At 33.0% G+C, this 19,813-nt stretch overlaps 1 protein-coding gene across 12 annotated transcripts in view; it reads left to right on the top strand.

Moving 5' to 3' along the window:
• Nucleotides 1–19,813, top strand: part of LOC113393181 (polypyrimidine tract-binding protein 2) — a 459,009-nt gene that overhangs the window by 287,615 nt on the left and 151,581 nt on the right. For 3 of the 12 annotated variants that reach the window (XM_064215034.1, XM_026629926.2, XM_026629930.2), the window contains one exon: nucleotides 17,907–17,963. The exons of the other annotated variants lie outside the window; for them this stretch is intronic. In XM_064215034.1, coding sequence (XP_064071104.1) covers nucleotides 17,907–17,963 — 57 coding nt within the window. The remainder of the gene's footprint in view (nucleotides 1–17,906; nucleotides 17,964–19,813) is intronic. 12 annotated transcript variants of the gene reach the window in all.

The following is a 19,813-nucleotide window of genomic DNA, read 5'->3' as shown; positions in this document are numbered from 1 at the left end:
ATAACGTTGGCGTGATGTTATCAACCACTAACGCCATCTAGTTTAAAATTACTATTCGACAACGGCTTACGTATGGATAGACAGTGAATTGTACGTGTGATGAGCCCATTTGCGCCTCGCTCATGTATCCGTTTCCGTATAAAATTAATTGGGCCGTGACGTACGGAAGGATGCATAGCGCTAACAACTCATGTAAATTGCTCAGATCTCCTCGTTTCTGAAACTGAGATTGTTGGAATGGACTCGCCTCATTTCGCAATGTAAAACTAAATAATACCTCAGAATTGCAGAGAGTTTCGACGCATTTATCAACGGTGGCTTAATTTATACGAGTATAACATATTCAGCGTTTGTTTTAACAATATATGAACATATCAAAAATATGTGTGTATTTTGTGGACCGAGAAGAACTGCTAAGAAAACCTAATAAAATTTTTATGTGGTAATTTTTTATTTACTACTTAAATCAATTTATTAATGATGTGTTTGTTATGAATAGAATTGAAGTCATAAATATACATATGTATATATTTTAATGTGAACTTCTAATTCATTAATTTACAAACTTCGTAATTAGTACGTACTATATACACAATTCTTCGAAACACTTCGAATTACATTTGTTTATAGAACGATTTAACTCTTAAATGTGTCAAGACATTGTATATGTATATTTTGTTAATTTGTAATAAGAGACAAAACGACCCACTTGATGGTCCATCGTAAGGCATGGACCACGGATCCATAGACATTGTCTATTTAAGACAAAAGATACTTAATTATTTTCACCGCCACACAAATAAACATGTCCCTCATCGATGTATCGGCACATAAATATATATAAATGAATTTGTCTTAGGTTTTGATGGTTTCAAGTTCCTGGTTCCAAAGGAACGGAATAAAGATTAAAGGTGAACAAATTTGGTTATAAATGAAATGGTTAATACGTATTTTCATTTGGTACTGTGAGAAATTTTAACTTTACACCAACAAAGCGCCTTTCGCCTGTAATAACACTGGCTCACACCTCTATACGGTGACACCAGTTGAGGGAACCCAAAAATGAACCGCCTGTAAATATCCCAAAAGGTTGCCAATGATAAGAAAGTTTGGACCACGCTGATACACAGTGGCTGATTTATCAATCAATTTGAGACACAAATGAAGCTTAAAGAAATTCGTTGATGTTTACTTGGATTTGAAGCTATAATATTCATCTAAGATACACTGGGCCTCTGGTGTACAATTACGATTAGAGTAATACACGTGCACTAATTCGAATCCTTAACATTAATATGATTAAGTCTAAGCTGTATTATAAACCTGTTACGTCTGGTAACTAATCCTTTGTTAGCTAAATACAATTGACTTAGTATACAATATATCTTTTAAATTGTACTGTCTTAGAATCCGATATGGAATTAACGAATTCGTTTTTAATTAAGATTTACATGTTGTTGTAGTAAATGTACCAAAAAATTGAGTTATTGAAGCTCTACATATTGTAAACAAAGTTCCTACGCCGTTTCCGTCATGTCTGTTTGTTTGCACGTGATAAACTCAAAAACTACCGAATGTATACTTAAACGGTTTTCATTAATGGACGGAGTGATTCATGAGGTTTTAGGTGAATTTGCTGATATGTGACGATTGTTGTAGATGTTGAAAAGAATCACGACGGCTTTACCGGCATGCGCTGCATAAACAAATAGAGTTGTATGCATTATATAAACGTTTTTTGTACCACCCTGTACTGGTCGTGTAACGAGGTTTTTTTTTGTAGCAACCTGTGTAACGAGGGTGGTTAGTATTTATTATGTATATAATAATACCATTATAATTATATTTTTAGTATAGCATATTTATAAAGCATTAGCATAAGACGTCTTTGGTTATCGGATCGTAATTTAGACACTAGTTTGAGTCACTTCAATTTCTGTGTCAATAACCCGTCGGCCAATTTTGACGACAGCGAAACTATTTCGTGTACGTATTTTTTTATTATTGTGAGTTAAATTCCTCTTGGTGTTTATATTATTTTAATAAAAAATATATGAATATAATATGATATTAGTTCGTTGTCCTCTATATTCTGCCGTTCAAACATCATTGGACACGGCGTTCAACACACAGAACAAATAATAGTGCACAAGTTTGTGCGGAAATACAGGTGCACACTCTGTTCCCTCACTCTAATAATCGACGGTAAATTTGATGCGAACGGAAAGAGTTCAGGTGCAGAACCAACGGCTTTCCTTGCTTTCCGAGACAGGAGTTCACACCCTTCCAACTTCCAGTCTCGGTATTGAGAATTTAAATAGAAAGACCCATTTTTTTGGCTCAAACTGGAACTTTTTTTTTACTCAAACTGGAATTCGAAATGTTAGTCAATATTTTTTTTTTTATGTAATCGGTAGGCGGACGAGAAAATGGGCCACCTGATGGTAAGTGGTCACCACCGCCCATAGACAATGGCGTTGTAAGAAATATTAACCATTTCTTACATCACCAATGCGCCACCAACCTTGGGAACTAAGATGTTACGTCCCTTGTGCCTGTAGTTACCACTCACCTTTCAAACCGGAACACAACAACGCTGCTGTTTAGCGGTAGAATATGTGATGAGTGTATGGTACCTACCCAGGCGGGCTTGCACAGAGCCCTACCACCAAGTAATAGTCAATGTTAGTCCGTAATAAATGTACGAAATCACATACATTATAATGTCATTAAGATAATTATGATTACGTCATGAACGTTTAGACATATCCATTCGATTAATTTTCCTCGTACATCTCTTATTTTTTGTAACATTTTCTCGAATGACAAGTTCTAAGTAATAATATTCATCTCTCTAAAAGGATTTTTTTTTTTATCAACAAGTAAATAAAAGTTTGAAGGGAGGTAAGTTTATAGGTCGTTGTAGTGGATGGGCGCGACTTTGTTGTTTTCATTTATGTTATTTACTAACACTGCTGAAGCGAAGGGAATGAAACTTTCGTATTTAATAAAAAGCACTAACTATCTTTGTCATGTATCTGTCATAAATGAACAACTATTCAACCAATCCGTATGAGACTTATGCCAGATATTGCGTATTTTAAGTAGCTATTGACGGGACAACCGTGAACTTTATATTATTGTATTTAAAATAAATCAACAAATATAATAATCATTTAAATTTCTATTCGAGTCTGATCTGGATACTTAAAACAATGTATTGTTTTATAACAGCACCGCGTATTCTTTAAAGCTAATATAATTAACCTTAGACACGAGTCCAAATGTGTTAACGGGTGCGTTCCAAAAGCCCAAACGTAGTTATCGTGTAAACCATCCGGGACTGACTTCTCTATGCACGAAGGGCGATATTCCCTTGGCCGACGATCTCATTAGCATTCATTGTACGCTCGCAGCCGCGTTCTCCCGAATAAAGCATCTGTTAAATGTCTCGTGCTAGCTAAAACTTAGCCGTAATTATCTGTTAACATTCCCAAGTTTGACCCCGCGAAAATCTTCGCCGAAAATCGAGTATTCGCAAACTCTCCGGAGGCGTTTTACTTCCCTAATAATCAGGTTCGTGGGGATTTTTAATGAAAAAGATTGTTCGCCGTTATTTAGAAAGTTATATAAAGGGATCCCGGCTAAAGTTTGTTTTGATTTAGTAGCAACCTTGGTACCTTCATTGTATCCTTTTCAGTGGCTTTATAACGGATTAGGAGTAATTAAAAAATCGCTGATCGTGCTCGATTCAATTTAATTACATTTCTAAACTATTGTTATGAAAACGTTGCAATAATCTCCGTTGATTCCATAATTTATATGCCTTATTTATATGATTGTATCCGAGCCTCAGGCTGTTCCAATTTTAAATTTCATTAAGATCCGTTCAGTGCTGTAGATGTTATGATATAACAAACAGACAGATCATTACTTTCGCGTTTATAACATTATTCTAAATATCGTTTCATACAAAAGCGATACGTACATTAAAAACTTGCAAAATTTCCATTTTTAAAATGAATATATATTAAATACGTTTTTTGTTAATCGTTCAATAGGTATTTAAAAAGTCATTAGAAACAATCAAAGCGGACTTTTGATAGGCGGGTTTGCGGAGTCACCATTCCGGAATAGTCAATAAAATGTGTCGTAACTCTACATTAATCATGACTGACATTATAATTCTGGTCCGTTATCATTTCGAAGCAAACTGAATGTATTTTGATAGATTCAAAGGTATGTCCCCATATCGATTTTCAATTAATCTTTTGTCCCCTTTTTCGTTGCGCTACCATTATTCCTGCTTCGCGGAAAATAAGTGATATACAAAATCGTTAAATACATTCGTATTTTTAGTGAATGTGTTACAGTCGGAACCCTCCTTTGGTCAAAATTACTTTTGACTTGATACATGGTTAAAAGCACTTGACTAATGACTTTGGTGAGGTGAGGTGAGGTTAGGTTAGTTTATTTATACAAGCATGCCATATGATTGTGTGTTGTGTATCCTAATACGAGGTCCACAAGCTTGTAACAGTTGTCAGTCATTATTTGAACGCACTTTTAATGTTTAGTAATAAATATAAATCTTTTAAATAAAAAAAATAGCATATATAATAAATATAATTTGATTGGCATGGTTATATTTCGTAGTGGTAGTGCTTTGTGCAAACCTGGGTAGGAAGCACTCATCGGATATTCTACCGCAAAACACGCATATTTTTCCATTCGCCTACTCATAACATAAATATATAAATAGTCTATAAAAATACTGAGCCGAGATGGCCCAGTGGTTAGAACGCGTGCATCTTAACCGATGATTTCGGGTTCAAACCCAGGCAGGCACCACTGAATTTACATGTGCTTAATTTGTTTATAATTCATCTCGTGATCGGCGGTGAAGGAAAACATCGCGTGGAAACCTGCATGTGTCTAATTTCAACGAAATTCTGCCACATGTGTATTCCACCAACCCGCATTGGAGCAGCGTGGTGGAATATGCTCCATACCTTCTCCTCAACGGGAGAGGAGGCCTTAGCCCAGCAGTGGGAAATTTACAGGCTGATTATGTATTTATGTTATGTTATGTATAAAAATACTTAGTATTATTGATTGTTTGTCATACAAATTGTAAAAAAAAATGTATGTAATTAACTTATCCACGTTACTTAATATTAATACTTGATATAAAATAGTAACTGTTGAGTTTTTTGCTGTTCGTTTGGTAAAATCTACGTATATACCGAACCAATATTAGTAAAATTTACAAATTTACGATTCAAAACAGCTTGGAAACGATATTTAGATTTTGGCTTCTAATAATTAATTTCGTCGGTCAAAAATAAAAAAAAAAAACTTCTGACGAACAAATATAATTTAAAAAAAGAACACTCAATATAGATTTCCTTTTTCTATCGACGTTATAGCTGTTTTACCGCAACATGATCCTCATTATTGAACGAATAATCTGAAGAGTACATTTCCGACTAGCAATAGAAAATATTTTATATTTATTTACAGGCTGATATACCTTATTTACTTTCATTGCTTCGTGTTTGCTGCATGCTTGCACTACAATATCAGTTTGCACTGAACCCGCCTTGCAATATAGCCTCTATGCAAAATAAACACAAGATTCAAATAGTAGAATAATATCACAATGATATTCATTTTATTTTTATTTTCATGAAGATGTATGTATGTTGATCTTTGTTTATTCCTTCTATTTGATGTATTAGAAAAAATAATACGGTTTAATATTTATTAACGTATATTATTGATCACTTAAAAATTTATGAATAATCGTTATATTAACATTAAGTAGGATTTTTTTATGAACAGACTAATAGATAAATTTATAGCTCATAAAACCACTTTTGAATCGTCATTTTACAGTGTTGAATTAAATTTAAAGCTCCCACTGGTTCGGAAAGTAGATTCTACCGCGAAGAACCGGCAAGAAACTCAGTAGTTACACATTTCCATCAGTTTAATCACATAGTATGCCAGTAAAGAACAATTAATTCTTCATATATCCGGCCTAGAAATTAATAAATTCAATTCCACGTTACTAATCTTTAATATAATCTTATATTGAGTGATATGCATTTAAGTTAGCTTCTCTACTTAGTGTGTATAAAACTTTATTTAAGTTGTTAGTCGCAACAATTACCAAACGTGACATCTAACACGGTTATATACCCTACACGCCTTTTCTTACACTGGCTCACTCACACACATATTGAAGTTTACGAGTGAATTACCCAGACTGGCCTGCACAAAGCCTATAACCGGTGGAAAATCTATTCTGATCCGCATTTTGTAGCATAGGTGTAAATATGAGTAGAGAAAAAAAAGCTTCGATGAAAAGACGCCTTTGTCCAACATCGATCGCTGTACAAACTCGTCATACTCGATATCTTAATAAAGACACGACGTGCTTTGAATTGACGGTATTAAGTTTGTTACGAGCGAAACGTGTATGTCAATAAACAAACCTTTATTTTATACATTTTGAGTCTTAAATATATAGAGTCGAGTGGGGCACGGACCGCGACTGCGACTTTACAACAGTTAAACACTTACAAAATATTTTGTATTTTTTTTTTTTTGGTAAGTAATTAAGAATAACAGTGTAGATGTTCCATTACTGAGTAAATGACTCAATTTCTTTCCACGTTTTTAAACAGCGGTAGCAATGACGTCTATAAGTTACTATAATTATTAATATTCCTCCATTTAAACCTAAAGCTTATGTTAGGGACAACAGAGAATAATAATCGATCCTGCGACATTTTTTACATCGCTGAAACCATTGCGCTGTTGAGGCTCCATACGCTTATGATGTAATTTCGTCAATGCTTGCTCCTCATTTTCACAATTAACACTAAACGTACGAAAGTTCAGTAGCACTTTTCCGGATATGAACCAGCAATCTTCGGTTAAGCATCACGTGTCATGATCTAATCATATGTTCCGACCACTGGACCATCTTGATTAATTCTACCTAGTATTTTTTAATAATATTTGGCAATCAATTCCTGACCCTAAATTTTCAATTGTAACAATCAATAAATAAAATCAAAGATTAACAACGGCTATTTAAGTTCAAGAAAAGTATAATGCAAAGCCAAAAATAATTAATTTTGAAATGAATTGAGAACTTAATTTGTCAATTGTCGCACGGACGTGAAAACCATATTAAATTCCCGATCACCCCAATAAATGTATAACGGAAATATTGTATCACGAATACCATGCCTAGTAACATTTTCTTATTTGCTTAGTACAACATGTCTTCAGTCAAGAACTCTTCACGAATTTACACGATTCTCTTGTGTAGGGCACTTCCCGAGAAGTCTTTTAGCTCTTTTGTTTCTCATAAATAAAAAAAAGACGTAACTTCCAGGGCGTATTCCGACTCTTCCATTTTACTGTCGTACCACATGTATAAATGTATCGTATTTTTTTAAATAAAAATATCAACGGAATTTATGCTTTCGTTTTGAATGCCAGTAAATATTATAAACGACTATTTTATTAATATAAAGTCGAGATATCACCATTGTCAGGATTAGCCATGATTCGTGACTTCTAGATGTAATTGAATAACAAGATAAAACGTCAAAATCGATTGTATAATCAATATACTTCTTCAAATAAAATTAAAATCAGTCTTTAGTCCAATAATCAAATTAATAGTCTCAATATTCACTTTATATCACAAATGAATCGAAATTAACAAAAACTATCGTGGATTACACGGGTTTACTTTGTGGTGCATTTACTATGACGGTTTCTCTTCCCAGTCGAATGCCGCCATTCTGTGTGCGCTAACCATCCAAACGACGCTCCGCTAGATTTTGACAGTGACGATTAGTTGTCAAATCTAGTTCCGACGTAATTCAACATATGGCGCTACGCATGCGCCGTCAAATATATTAATCATTGTTTTTAAGGAAATTACATGAACGGAGGTGTGTGAAATTAGGAGTGCAGATATAATATTTTTATATAATATGTTATATTAATTTTAAAAAATACATACTAACATGTTTTTATTTTTATATTTAATATGAAACATTCATAGTTTACGTTCTTTCTACCAATGAAAACACACGTCAAGCCATGACGTATTTATGTTTATTATGTTTATTATGTTGTATATGAAATTAAAAACCAATGATATTGAATTAGTTTTTTTTTTTTTTTGTTTCATATTGTAGCTATGACAAGGTATCGTATGGTTTAGCCTCATTTTTGCTACCTTTCGAATTAATGTACCTTTTATATTTTTATTAGCAGCGACTGACGGTCGAATTTCGACTCGAAAGTAAAACTATTACGTCTTTGTTTTATAACATCATACATGTGAACGGGACCTAATCAATATGATCGGCATTTTTTTTGGAACAATATTATCAGAAAATAAATGAAAACTCTAATGGAGGCAAACCGACCAATCTTGTGTGATTATTTTTCAACGACAGACAATGAGTTGTAATATTTACTTTGCCATAATTACGTAACCTCAATGGTACCACAAAACATTATACTTTGTATGGCTACGTTCCGGTTTCAATGGTCAGTGTAATTACGGGCATAATGTACATAACATCTTATATCTCGTGGTTGGCGCTTTGACGGTGTAAGAAGTGGTTTATTTACACTGCCTGTCTATGCTTGAAAATTACCACTTGACCGGGTGGGTGTTTCGGCCTTTCGCTTTTCCAAAATAATATAAAAACCTTAACCATCCCCATTTTCATTATAAATGCCATACCTACTATTAATATTATTATGTTCGTGATATTATTGGCGCTTCTTAGGAGTAACATCGATTCGTATGCCGTGACGGCAAACGGCTTTACGCTCTTTCACGCCGTCATGCCTCCTCTCTACTTACTTGTGCACGTGCGGTGCGTATACAATTCAAATAATTGACTACGTAATATATTAACAGAACAATGTTTTATTTAATGAAATCAATATTTATTTATTGATTTTCTTTATTTTTTTTAACTGTTTCGATAACCTTCGTTACTGATATGCAAGGCGTACAGTTACGGTGATAATTTTTAAAAATTTTAAATTTTGTATATAAATATTATGACTATTTAAGTTACTTGTAGCACATATAGTATTTATTGAAGTTCAATGTGCTTGGAACGCCATATGGTATGTCATCAAATGTGATTCCGCGTATGAATGGAACGAAACAAAATATTCATTTGTGGGACTCGTTCAGATTAGAATCTGCAACCTTTGGATTATTCTCCGTGTTCTATCTACCGGACTATCTCGGTTTATTGTAATGCTAATGTGATTTAAGATAACGTCTCAAATAAAGTAACAACATAAAGAAATTCAATAAATTATACGAATACATTTCTTGCCTTAAGCCGGATAAAATGACTTTGATTCGGTCGGTATTAAAAAAATACAAAACATACCTTGCAGAATAATTCATGGTAAAAATACACGTTACTTTATTAAATTCTCTTCTCTGTTAGCCAGGTAGCTCGGTAAGACTTCATTTTATGGCTCAATTTAAAAAATGTTTCACATTACATGGAGATGTTATAATATATTGTAGACTTTGCCAGAAATTATATAGAAACGTTATCTCTTAAAATACTTGTTACTAAGTTAAGTTTTTAAACAAACATTCGGTACATATTTATAAGTGGTAGGGATTTATGCAAGCCCGAGGTACCACTCACTCGTCAGATATTCTACCGCTAAACAACAGTACTCAGTATTATTGTGTTCCGGTTTGAAGGGCGAGTGAGCCAGTGTATCTACAGGCACAAGGGACAATCTTAGATTCCAAGGTTGACAGCGCAATGGCGATGTAAGGAATGGTTAAGGTTAATATTTCTTACAGCGCCATTGTCTAAGGGCGGTGGTGACCACTTACCCTCAGGTGGCCCATTTGCTCGTCCGCCAACATATACCACAAAAAAAAAAACAAAGTTCTGTGAATTAATGACGTACCTGTTCATTATTTAATATAAAAATGTGTTGGTCATTTTACATATCTGTGTAATTTAATTGGTGGAAGAGTAATTACTGAGTTATTTTTCTATTGAATGTATATTTCGAACCGGTGTTAAATTCATTTTAATTTAATCTTATACAATGATTATGCGAAAGGAAATTGAAAGAAGTATTTTTTTGTTTTATTACTAATAGTAATGTTTTTTTTTTAAATTACTAGTGAGTAAATTTACGATTCCCATGAACAAGGTGCGGACACACTGACATATAGCATTGAAACGTTTATTTCGTTAGTTACAATAACAAAAAAAGTTTCATTAAACGTAATGAAAAAAAAAGTTTTAAGGAAGCGATCAAATAAAGGTGAAGCATTCGAAAATTGGTTAGAGAAGTATTTTTTGATCAAAGAATCAAAATACTGACGTCATCAGCAACATCCGAAACATTTCGAGTGCCCTCCCTACATTTTATTTACCCCAAGAATGTGGACTTTGAAGACGAAAAGTAATTTATAGTCAGTAAAGATGTTCGTTCGATTAAAAACTCACGTTACTCGCTTGTCAAACTATTTTGTCGATGGATCTATATGTGCTATCTTTTGTTGTATATTGTTGTATGTTACACAACACTTTCATTTTTAAATATTCGTCTCCGCAAGGAAGACCCTTCATAATTAATATAGTCTTATTAATATGTTACTTCTAAATATAATAAGAGCCGAGATGGCCCAGTGGTTAGAACGCGTGCATCTTAACCGATGATTTCGGGTTCAAACCCAGGCAGGCACCACTGAATTTTCATGTGCTTAATTTGTGTTTATAATTCATCTCGTGCTCGGCGGTGAAGGAAAACATCGTGAGGAAACCTGCATGTGTCTAATTTCACCGAAATTCTGCCACATGTGTATTCCACCAACCCGCATTGGAGCAGCGTGTTGGAATATGCTCCATACCTTCTCCTCAACGGGAGAGGAGGCCTTAGCCCAGCAGTGGGAAATTTACAGGCTGATTATGTTATGTTATGTATCTAAATATAATAGCTTTACAATGGTTTTTTTTTAAGGCGTTTTAGTACAAATATTTTCTATTAATAAATAAAATACAGATATGGGTAGTTCTAATCACTAATTAGTTGTTCTACCGGCAAACAGCAGTACCTTGTTTAAATCGATTTTAATTTGCAAAAGTTGCCCTTTTTTCCGGTAACTCTGTCCAAATTCACTTTTTCGTATTCAATAAAAATATATTCCAAAAATTCAAGATCTTGTTTCATTTCCATGAGTGAAAAGTCGCGAAAGCCCGCACTTTTTCGATGAACGTTGATTTTTTTTTAAATTATAATTGGGAAAGGTTATTTGAAAATATGAGTTCAGCTCGATATCCATTCATCCGCTGGTACTTTTATAAACCGGATCCAATTGCTTTTGTTTTATTTTTGTCTGTTTTTAACAAGGAAACCTCCTGAAATGCAAGTTATTACTCCAGAATTTAATTTGTTAACGATTTGTTTTATATCTTCTTCTTTTATCAATATTTATTTCGTAGATTCCTGGAAAGATTAAATAATATTCAATTTATTATGCAAAGTTTTTATATATATGTTTTTATAAGTTATTCAACTTTAATATTAAATACATAGATACCAGATTTTAACATCTGAATATATAGCTGAACCTGCGACTGTACTTGCGCTAAATTTATAATACTTTCCTTGAAACTATATCTATACCAAATTAAATCTGAATTAATTCAGCAGTTCAGATTCCATTCAGATTTCATTCAGAGTGCCCGTGGTCTTATCGAAAAATATAAATAATTTTAAAATACCCATAGAGAAGTTTTTTTTTCTAAATAATCACTAGACACAAGATAAAAGTTATAACAAAGAAATGCATATAAACTTTGAAGTTTGCTAATTAAAAAAGTGTATTTACAAAGTACCATTTGCGTTCATTTCATTACTAATCCGCCTTTGGCTCACGTCATGCAATGTTCGAAACTTAATAAACTTTAAACAATGCTAGGAAGATGCGAAGTCGGAACTTCGTAAACTCGATGTGAAACAGGGAACCGAAGTTATGCCCTTATTAAGGTACACAATGTGTTTAATGTTCTACGTAATAATGAACGTACATTGTCAATATTTATATAAACATTGCGCCAATTTAACGTGTGAAGTTTTTGTTAGACGTCTGTTTGACTGTTTAAAGCTTCGTAGCTCCTAAACAAATCAATCTATTTATTTAATTCGATAGTTTATCTAATCGGCATATTAAACTGGTATGTTTGTACGTTTCAGCTCTTAAATCATCACACCTTTATTCTCAGGCTCAATTAAAAAAATACGGAGACACACTTAGCGGTTTATAAACAATAATAAATAAATACAAATATTGGACGACATCACATACATTACTCTGATCGCAATGTAAGTAGCTAAAGCACTTGTGTTATGGAAAATCAGAAGTAACAACGGTACCACAAACACCCAGTCCCGAGACAACATAGAAAACTAATGAACTTTTTCTACATCGACTCGGCCGGGAATCGAACCTGGGACCTCTGTGTGGCGTACCCATGAAAACCGGTGTACACACTACTCGACCACGGAGGTCATAATCTTATAGTGTTTATTATAATAATTTTAAAAGGAATACTATTAAAAAAATCATATTTAAAAGAAACTATTTATTTAGTTATTTTATGAATAATATTAAAAAAAATAATTACTCAGTGTCGGCCATTTGTACTTTTATCATACTTCAGTTCTACGTTTAAATCATATATTTATTTTTGTTTCAAAATCAATCAATTTTGTTTATTTATAATCATTCAAACCATTACTTAAATGGCCATAAACTTTAATACGTATTTGATGTAATATTTTTACGATCGTTTAATACACTTTTAATTAGGTTCTGAAATAAGTTATTGTTTAATAAAATTTTACAAAGTCGGCCGGTTCACTAGCGCAAGCATTTATTACATTTTTTACGTCTCTACTACTAGGGGCGGGACTTGAATCGTTATGTTAAGAAATTTCGTAAAAAGAATTCCGACTTGATAATATATTTTATCTGTATAAAAATTAAATGTATCTTAGCGCGTTTAAAAAAATAGCAGATTCGTTATTTATACTGTAATTATTATTATTTTTTTAATTTTAAAAAAAGAATGTTAAATTCCGAAATTATGTTACACGATATTCTTATTAAACAGGCAGTTTATTAATGGTTCCGTTTATGTTTTAAAGAAAAAAATCTACCCTAAGGTTGAATAAGGGTGGAGAACTTAGCGATTCGTAACTCGTTTCCTTTAATCGGTGCTGTCTTATTTAAGTGGCTTGCTTAGAGGGTCTATCCGACCGACCTAGTTATACAGATTGTAATACTTATTTGCGAATAAACCCCTAAGATATTTATACCTTATAAAAAAGGCTTCGTCTCCTGTTCATTTTGAGGAGAAAATTCAGAGATTATTCCATAAGCTATGGAATAATCTCCAAATGTAAAATAAAATTATTAGTTTTTCGATAATACATGAAAATTTAAAATAGAAATATCAATTCGCCATCCCAGCTGATTTTATAACAGTGTGTATTGACCTCGGATGAAGATGCTGTTTGATGTAGCGCAAATGGGTGACAATTGTCGACCTCGATAGAAGTCCCTTTTTGCGATAGCAAAAATAATTTTATGTATCCTCTGAAATATCAATGTGAAGTAAAATATTATACTTATATAACATTGTAGGATATCGGCGTTTCGTATAATAGCTGTTTAAATAAATAATACGGCGTCAAGCGATATTTCTCACTGTTGCTGTAATATACATATACGTATGTCGGATAATATATATATATATATGTTTATATGTTATCGGATGCCAAACGATATTCTTTCTTATACTATTATACAAATATTCTATTTAATAGTTTTTCATAATTTTACTTGCGCGAATATTTTTTTTTAAATAGTAAATTTTATTACCATAGGTTTATGTGAGCGTGTCTTTTTCCTGTTTTTTTGGTCGTATCAATCTTTGTCGTCCTCGTGTTGGTTCCAGCTTATACGCTATCTTCCGCAGGCGTTTTAAAAGCTCAGTATCGTAGTTTTATTATTTTTTTTTTCATATTTATTTCAGCGTGACACAAATACGTTCACAAACGAAGAAGATAATTAGCTGTATTATATTTATCGTATCATATTAAAATATCAATTAACCGCATATTCTTCATTAAAACAATTTAACATTTACGTTTTTGAGAATATGACAACTGCGGTTTAATTTTGTAGTTTTTGCTTCTCTTGTTTATTTTCAGCATTTATGATTATTTTTTTTTATTTATAAAAAAAGTATTATTATTTGAATATAAGTATGTGTATAAACATACTTAAATTAGTATGTAAAAAATATCCATACAAATTTTGAGCGTTTTCTGGGCTTGAAAAATACTGTTTAAACTTTGCAATTTGTTTTTAATATATAGAAAAAAACGAACATATTTATTTCCATAGTTTATACATGTATTTCTATAGAATTTTTTTATTATCAAGGAAAGTTCCTACAAAAATAGAAAGATTTTTATATGAATATTTTATGAATATATTTACCAATAAATAGCATAATTCGACTTCCATATATATGCATGATAAGCTGCTATGTCGTATCTCTATCAAATTGGGGTTAAATCTATTCAACGCTAAGCTCCTTTGTGAGCCGCGCGCTATTAACGGAAAATCATTTTCCTTTAAACTATGAGCAACTTATGCAGCAGTTTCAGCTTTTAACAATGTCAAAGTATAAAATAGAAAAGTAATTTTCTATATTTGAAGTTAATTTTTTATTATCTTACAATATTATAGCGCTTATTATTCAATGAGTATGTAATTTAAGTGAGCTTTAATAAGCTCTTTTTTATATTATACATTTTGTATTATAATTTCGGGATATTAAGAGCCTATCTATCTAGCTGCATAAGTTATAATGTTGGTTCTTACAGTGATACAGTTACGTCCTCTTATAAGCCACTGAAAACAGACTCGGTGCGGATTACAATAAAAAATAATGAAGAGCATATCGAGAGGTATTTAAAATGAACTTAAGTAATATGAACAATTACATTACTGTACAGTCTTGTAGTGTATATTAGAATCAAGTTGAACGCAGGTTATATCCCATTATTTGTTCGACTAATTCCTCGTGCACCACGGGGCTTGGCTTGACCAACAATAGGACGTTTAGTAATTCCCGTAATGAAGTTAAGCGCGGATTGCGGTTTCCCGTCTCCATGAATTGTGCTAAAACAAGGTCCGTACAAACGCTTTGTGTTCTGACGAGTTTAATATTCTACGTTGCTTATCAAATAGCTTGGCATATTTCGATACAGAATGACCGGTTTCATAAGTTTGATTTCGTTTTTTATTACATAGATTTTATGATTATTTTGTTAATAATCGCTTCGATTCGCTTGTGTGTCTTTATGTCGTGTATAAATACATAAAGAGTTCAAGCTCGGCATTACTGAACACTTGATTGTATTTATGAATCGCGACACTGTTCATTATAAACAGATAGAAATCTATAAACACTATAAAACGATAATGAACCGTGTTTATACACGATATGTTTAAATATTGTTATTAAATGTTTTTTTACGATTGATATGAACCGCTGTATCAATAAGAGATCTCTGGATTCATTCTGAAAAATGTAGGATCCTATACGATGAACGCTGTGTATTTACCAGATTATAAGGAACGTGTGCTTGGTGGTATAGCTTTGTGCAAGATCGTCTGCGTTTGCCCTTTCCTCATATATTCTATCGCCATGCAATACTTAGTGCGTTCCGTTTTGATGAGTAAGCCAGTATAACAACAGGTTCAAGGGACATAACATCCCCTCTATCTTTAGTTCCTCGATTTTATAATATGATGGAACGTCAATTTAGTGGTAGGGTTTTGTGCAAGCCCTTCTGTGTAGGTACTACCCACTCATCAGATATTCTATGCCAAACAGCAGTACTAAGTAGGGTTATGTTTTGTGTGTTGAAGGGTGAGTGAGACAGTGTAATCACACGCACAAGGGACATGACATTTTAGTTCCCAAGATTGATGGCGCTTTGCCGATGTCAGGAATGGTAAATATTTCTTACAGCGCCTTTGTATTAGACTGACAAAAAAAAAGACCCGCTGAGTTTCTTTCGCCGGTTCTTCTCAGGTCAGGGTGTTTCCTTTTCCGAACCGGTGGTAGTGTTTAATTTGACTATCGATAAGCAAGTATAATGCTTCTATGTTGAATAAATTGTGAATAAACTACAACTCAAACTCAATTGAATAAATTTAATTTGAGTTTGAGTTTGTCCATGGGCGGTGGTAACAACTTACCATCAGGTGGCCTCTTTGCTCGTGCGCCAAACACGACCGGAAAGAGATCAGGCTCAGGGCTTTACATACTTTCCGAGGCACAGGAGTGTTTAAACTTTCAGACTCTAGATTATTACTTAGCATTTCATTTGGCCGAAATATACAATAATCATATAACTCCCGACATTACAGAGAAACGATATACCGCTTATAGTATATATATATTATATATTATAAAGAGTACAGCTAATTTTGTTAGAATCAGCGACAATAATTGTATAAACACGAAAAGTAAGGGAGAACTTCCAAGTATCCGTATCCGCAAAGTCAACACGTCTCTCCCGGGTAAGGTAATCTGTTTCTATAACAAAAAACTGCAGAAATGTTTTACTTTGGCAATTAATATATATTTTTTTTTATAGAAATTCATTATGACATTTTTGATTAAAAAATATTAATGGATGACAGATTTCAGTATATATAAATTTGACTTACTGTCGCGTGTGGCTTCGGTAGCGTTTTATGGGTAGCTTGTGTCCAAGCTTGCTTCATTCATTCAGTGGTTTGGCCGTGAAAGCGTAACAAATGTACAGACAGACAAAATAACTTTCGCATTTATAATATTACAATAGATAGTATATAGTTTACTATGTGTTTCATTTGAGAAAAGTACGATATCAGTTTCTTACCGTTTCTTCTTCGAGATGAGTTACCACTTCATAGGTACCACCACCAACTCATCACAAATTCAACCGCCAAATGGAATTAATTAGTATTGTTGTATTCCGGTTAGAAGAGTGAATGAGCCAGTGTAATATGACACCTTAGTGAGGAATTGTTACATATTCCTTACAGCGCCAAAGTCTGGGCGACAGTGTCACCATTTACCATGGTGACCTATATATCTGTGCCTACCTTTTGTATATAAAAAAAGTAATATACATCTTTATTAGATACTAAACTATCTGGTAAAGTCCTTCGATAATTATTCTTTAAAAAAAAAACGGAATTAATAAAATTTCTATTAATCAATCAACTCTTAACGACTAAAATGATCCTAATAACGGCACAAATCGATTATGTTACGAAATATCACGAACCCAAGGTACGTTTTAAATCAACCTAACAGCTAGACATTACGCTTCATTGTTCATATACGATTCAATAATATTATTTGGTATCGTCGACACGTTTAAAAAAACTAATCCCATCATAAAACGGACGCTCCGAAATCACCTCTTAAACGGTACTACTGCAGTTTAATGTTGTACTGCATAACAATTAATTGTGACTCTGTGCATTGATGACTCATTTTTAACTTTTTTTTTATGATATCGGTAGGCGGACGATCAAATAGGTTACCTGATGGTAAGTGGTCACTACCACCCATAGACAATGGAGCTGTAAGAAATATTAACCATTCCTTACATCACCAATACGCCACCAACCTCGGGAACTAAGATGTTATATCCCTTGTGCCTGTAGTTACACTGGCTCACTTACGCTCTATAACTCATAGTGTATTATTTCTTTATTCCAGGTGAGTGAATCTTCACTACTTGAGTGCAGCAACGGGCGCTACACAGCGTCCGAAACGGTGAGTTAAATTCGAATGTATATCGGTAGATTCTGATGACTTAAGTAGACTAAGACTTCAAATGGGGTAATCAATGTCTTATACCCGGAGTGGCAATTGTCACATTTATTACGAGTACACTATAAAATTGGCGAAAAATAGTTTTTTTTGTGTTTATTTACAGTTGTGGTAAATCTCCATTCGGAATCGGTGGCAGTTCGACGTTGAATTCGTGAACATGTGAAGATTTATAAGTGCTTTTGTGGGCCTGCTTAAGAGAGAACATTTTTATTTGATTATTTAAATACATATGATGTTGTGAAGGTTTCTACCGCGTAAAAAAAAGCTTTTACGATTACAGATTCGGAGGTCCAGTGGACGGTGATAAAAATGTATCTTTTAAATGTTAGGTAGCTGGGATTGTTTATAATTTCTAGTCTCGTAAAGCGTGTAAATCTGTCAGTATTTCATCTGGTCTTTCTCCAATCGAATCGGACATCTTAAAATTATTAACGATAAAATTAAACATTATGCCAACATTATTTACACATAAATAACTGAACATCGAACATATACATATGTATATATCTTATATATTTAAGTTACGTTGAAATAAAAAATCGTTCGAAATTCGTTCAAAAATATCAACCGTAGCAAATCTGAAAAAAATTACTTTGACTAACAAACAAACTAGCGTCAAAAGGAGACTCGGTAACGTCAGATAAATAGTTATATCTCGAGTTAAACTTATAACGAATAAATATAACGTTCGGATACGAATGCAGCTATCACAATTTTCTCAAATAAAATAAAAAATATATCTCCGAAGGGACCGAAGAGTTAATCAACAAGATTTTCATACTTTCAAGAGTATCAAAGCGAACTCGAAATCCACAAAGTTATTTGGTCTTTTTGCTTTTCAAACTCCCGTAACTCATGTAAACATTTTTTCCGCTGGAGTTTTCTATACATTGAATTCCTGAATACGATTGTATGAATAGCCACCAGAGTTGTATATGTTTTGTATTTGTGAATGTGACGTAAATATATACATACAAGTAAATTGAATTGTAGCAGATAAAACATATAAATAATATATATAAGTGAAATGTTTTCGACGTAACACACGTATTACGCCTTGAGCGTAAGGCAACTCGTATGCCGTATTTAGTATCACTTTTGATTATTTATATGTCTGTTGGCCCAAATTGTGGCCAACCGTTGGCCACTAAGTGAACACTAGTAAACTAGTATGAAGATGCGGCCATTGTAAAGCGTAACTGTCAAGCGCGCCAAGTTAATAAAGTTGGTCCGTTTCTTTTAGTTTTTTTGTAGTGCGATCTAGATATAAAATGTATAAATAATCTAAGGCCGTGACGGCAAACTGCGTGACGCTCTCTCATGCTGTGTGTGGTACTTCGTTAGCGCTTTACAAGAAAAAAAATAAATAAATAACGAAATTGAATTATTTATTTCTTTTACTCAATATTAATTATTGGTTATCTCTAATTAAAATTCTTGCTATAACAACCAATTTCAGTGCTTCACATCAGCGGGGCGTCCTATGACGACCATATATATTTTTTTATTTATAGACGACCAATGAACAATCACTGTGTTGCCATAAAAAGTATCAGAGATGTCTGGAAGGTAGATATTCTAATGACATAGATTGACTTGTAAGAAGTATTAACCGTCACCAAACAATCGTATTTTTAATGTTTATTTTAACAATTATACAACGCAAATCATTTATGTTTTCAATTATAACTTAAAACTAGAACTAAGCTAAGAGCTAAGCAACGTAAAACGTAACGTAAAATGTAACATTATTAAAACGTTTCGAAGAAAGAAAGTTTTACTTCTAGAGT

This window comes from Vanessa tameamea, chromosome 6 (assembly GCF_037043105.1).
Source record: "Vanessa tameamea isolate UH-Manoa-2023 chromosome 6, ilVanTame1 primary haplotype, whole genome shotgun sequence".
In the NCBI taxonomy this organism is placed as follows: Eukaryota; Metazoa; Arthropoda; class Insecta; order Lepidoptera; family Nymphalidae; genus Vanessa; species Vanessa tameamea.
The sequence above is the reverse complement of the archived record's forward strand: the minus strand, read 5'-3'. Positions and strand labels throughout refer to the sequence as shown.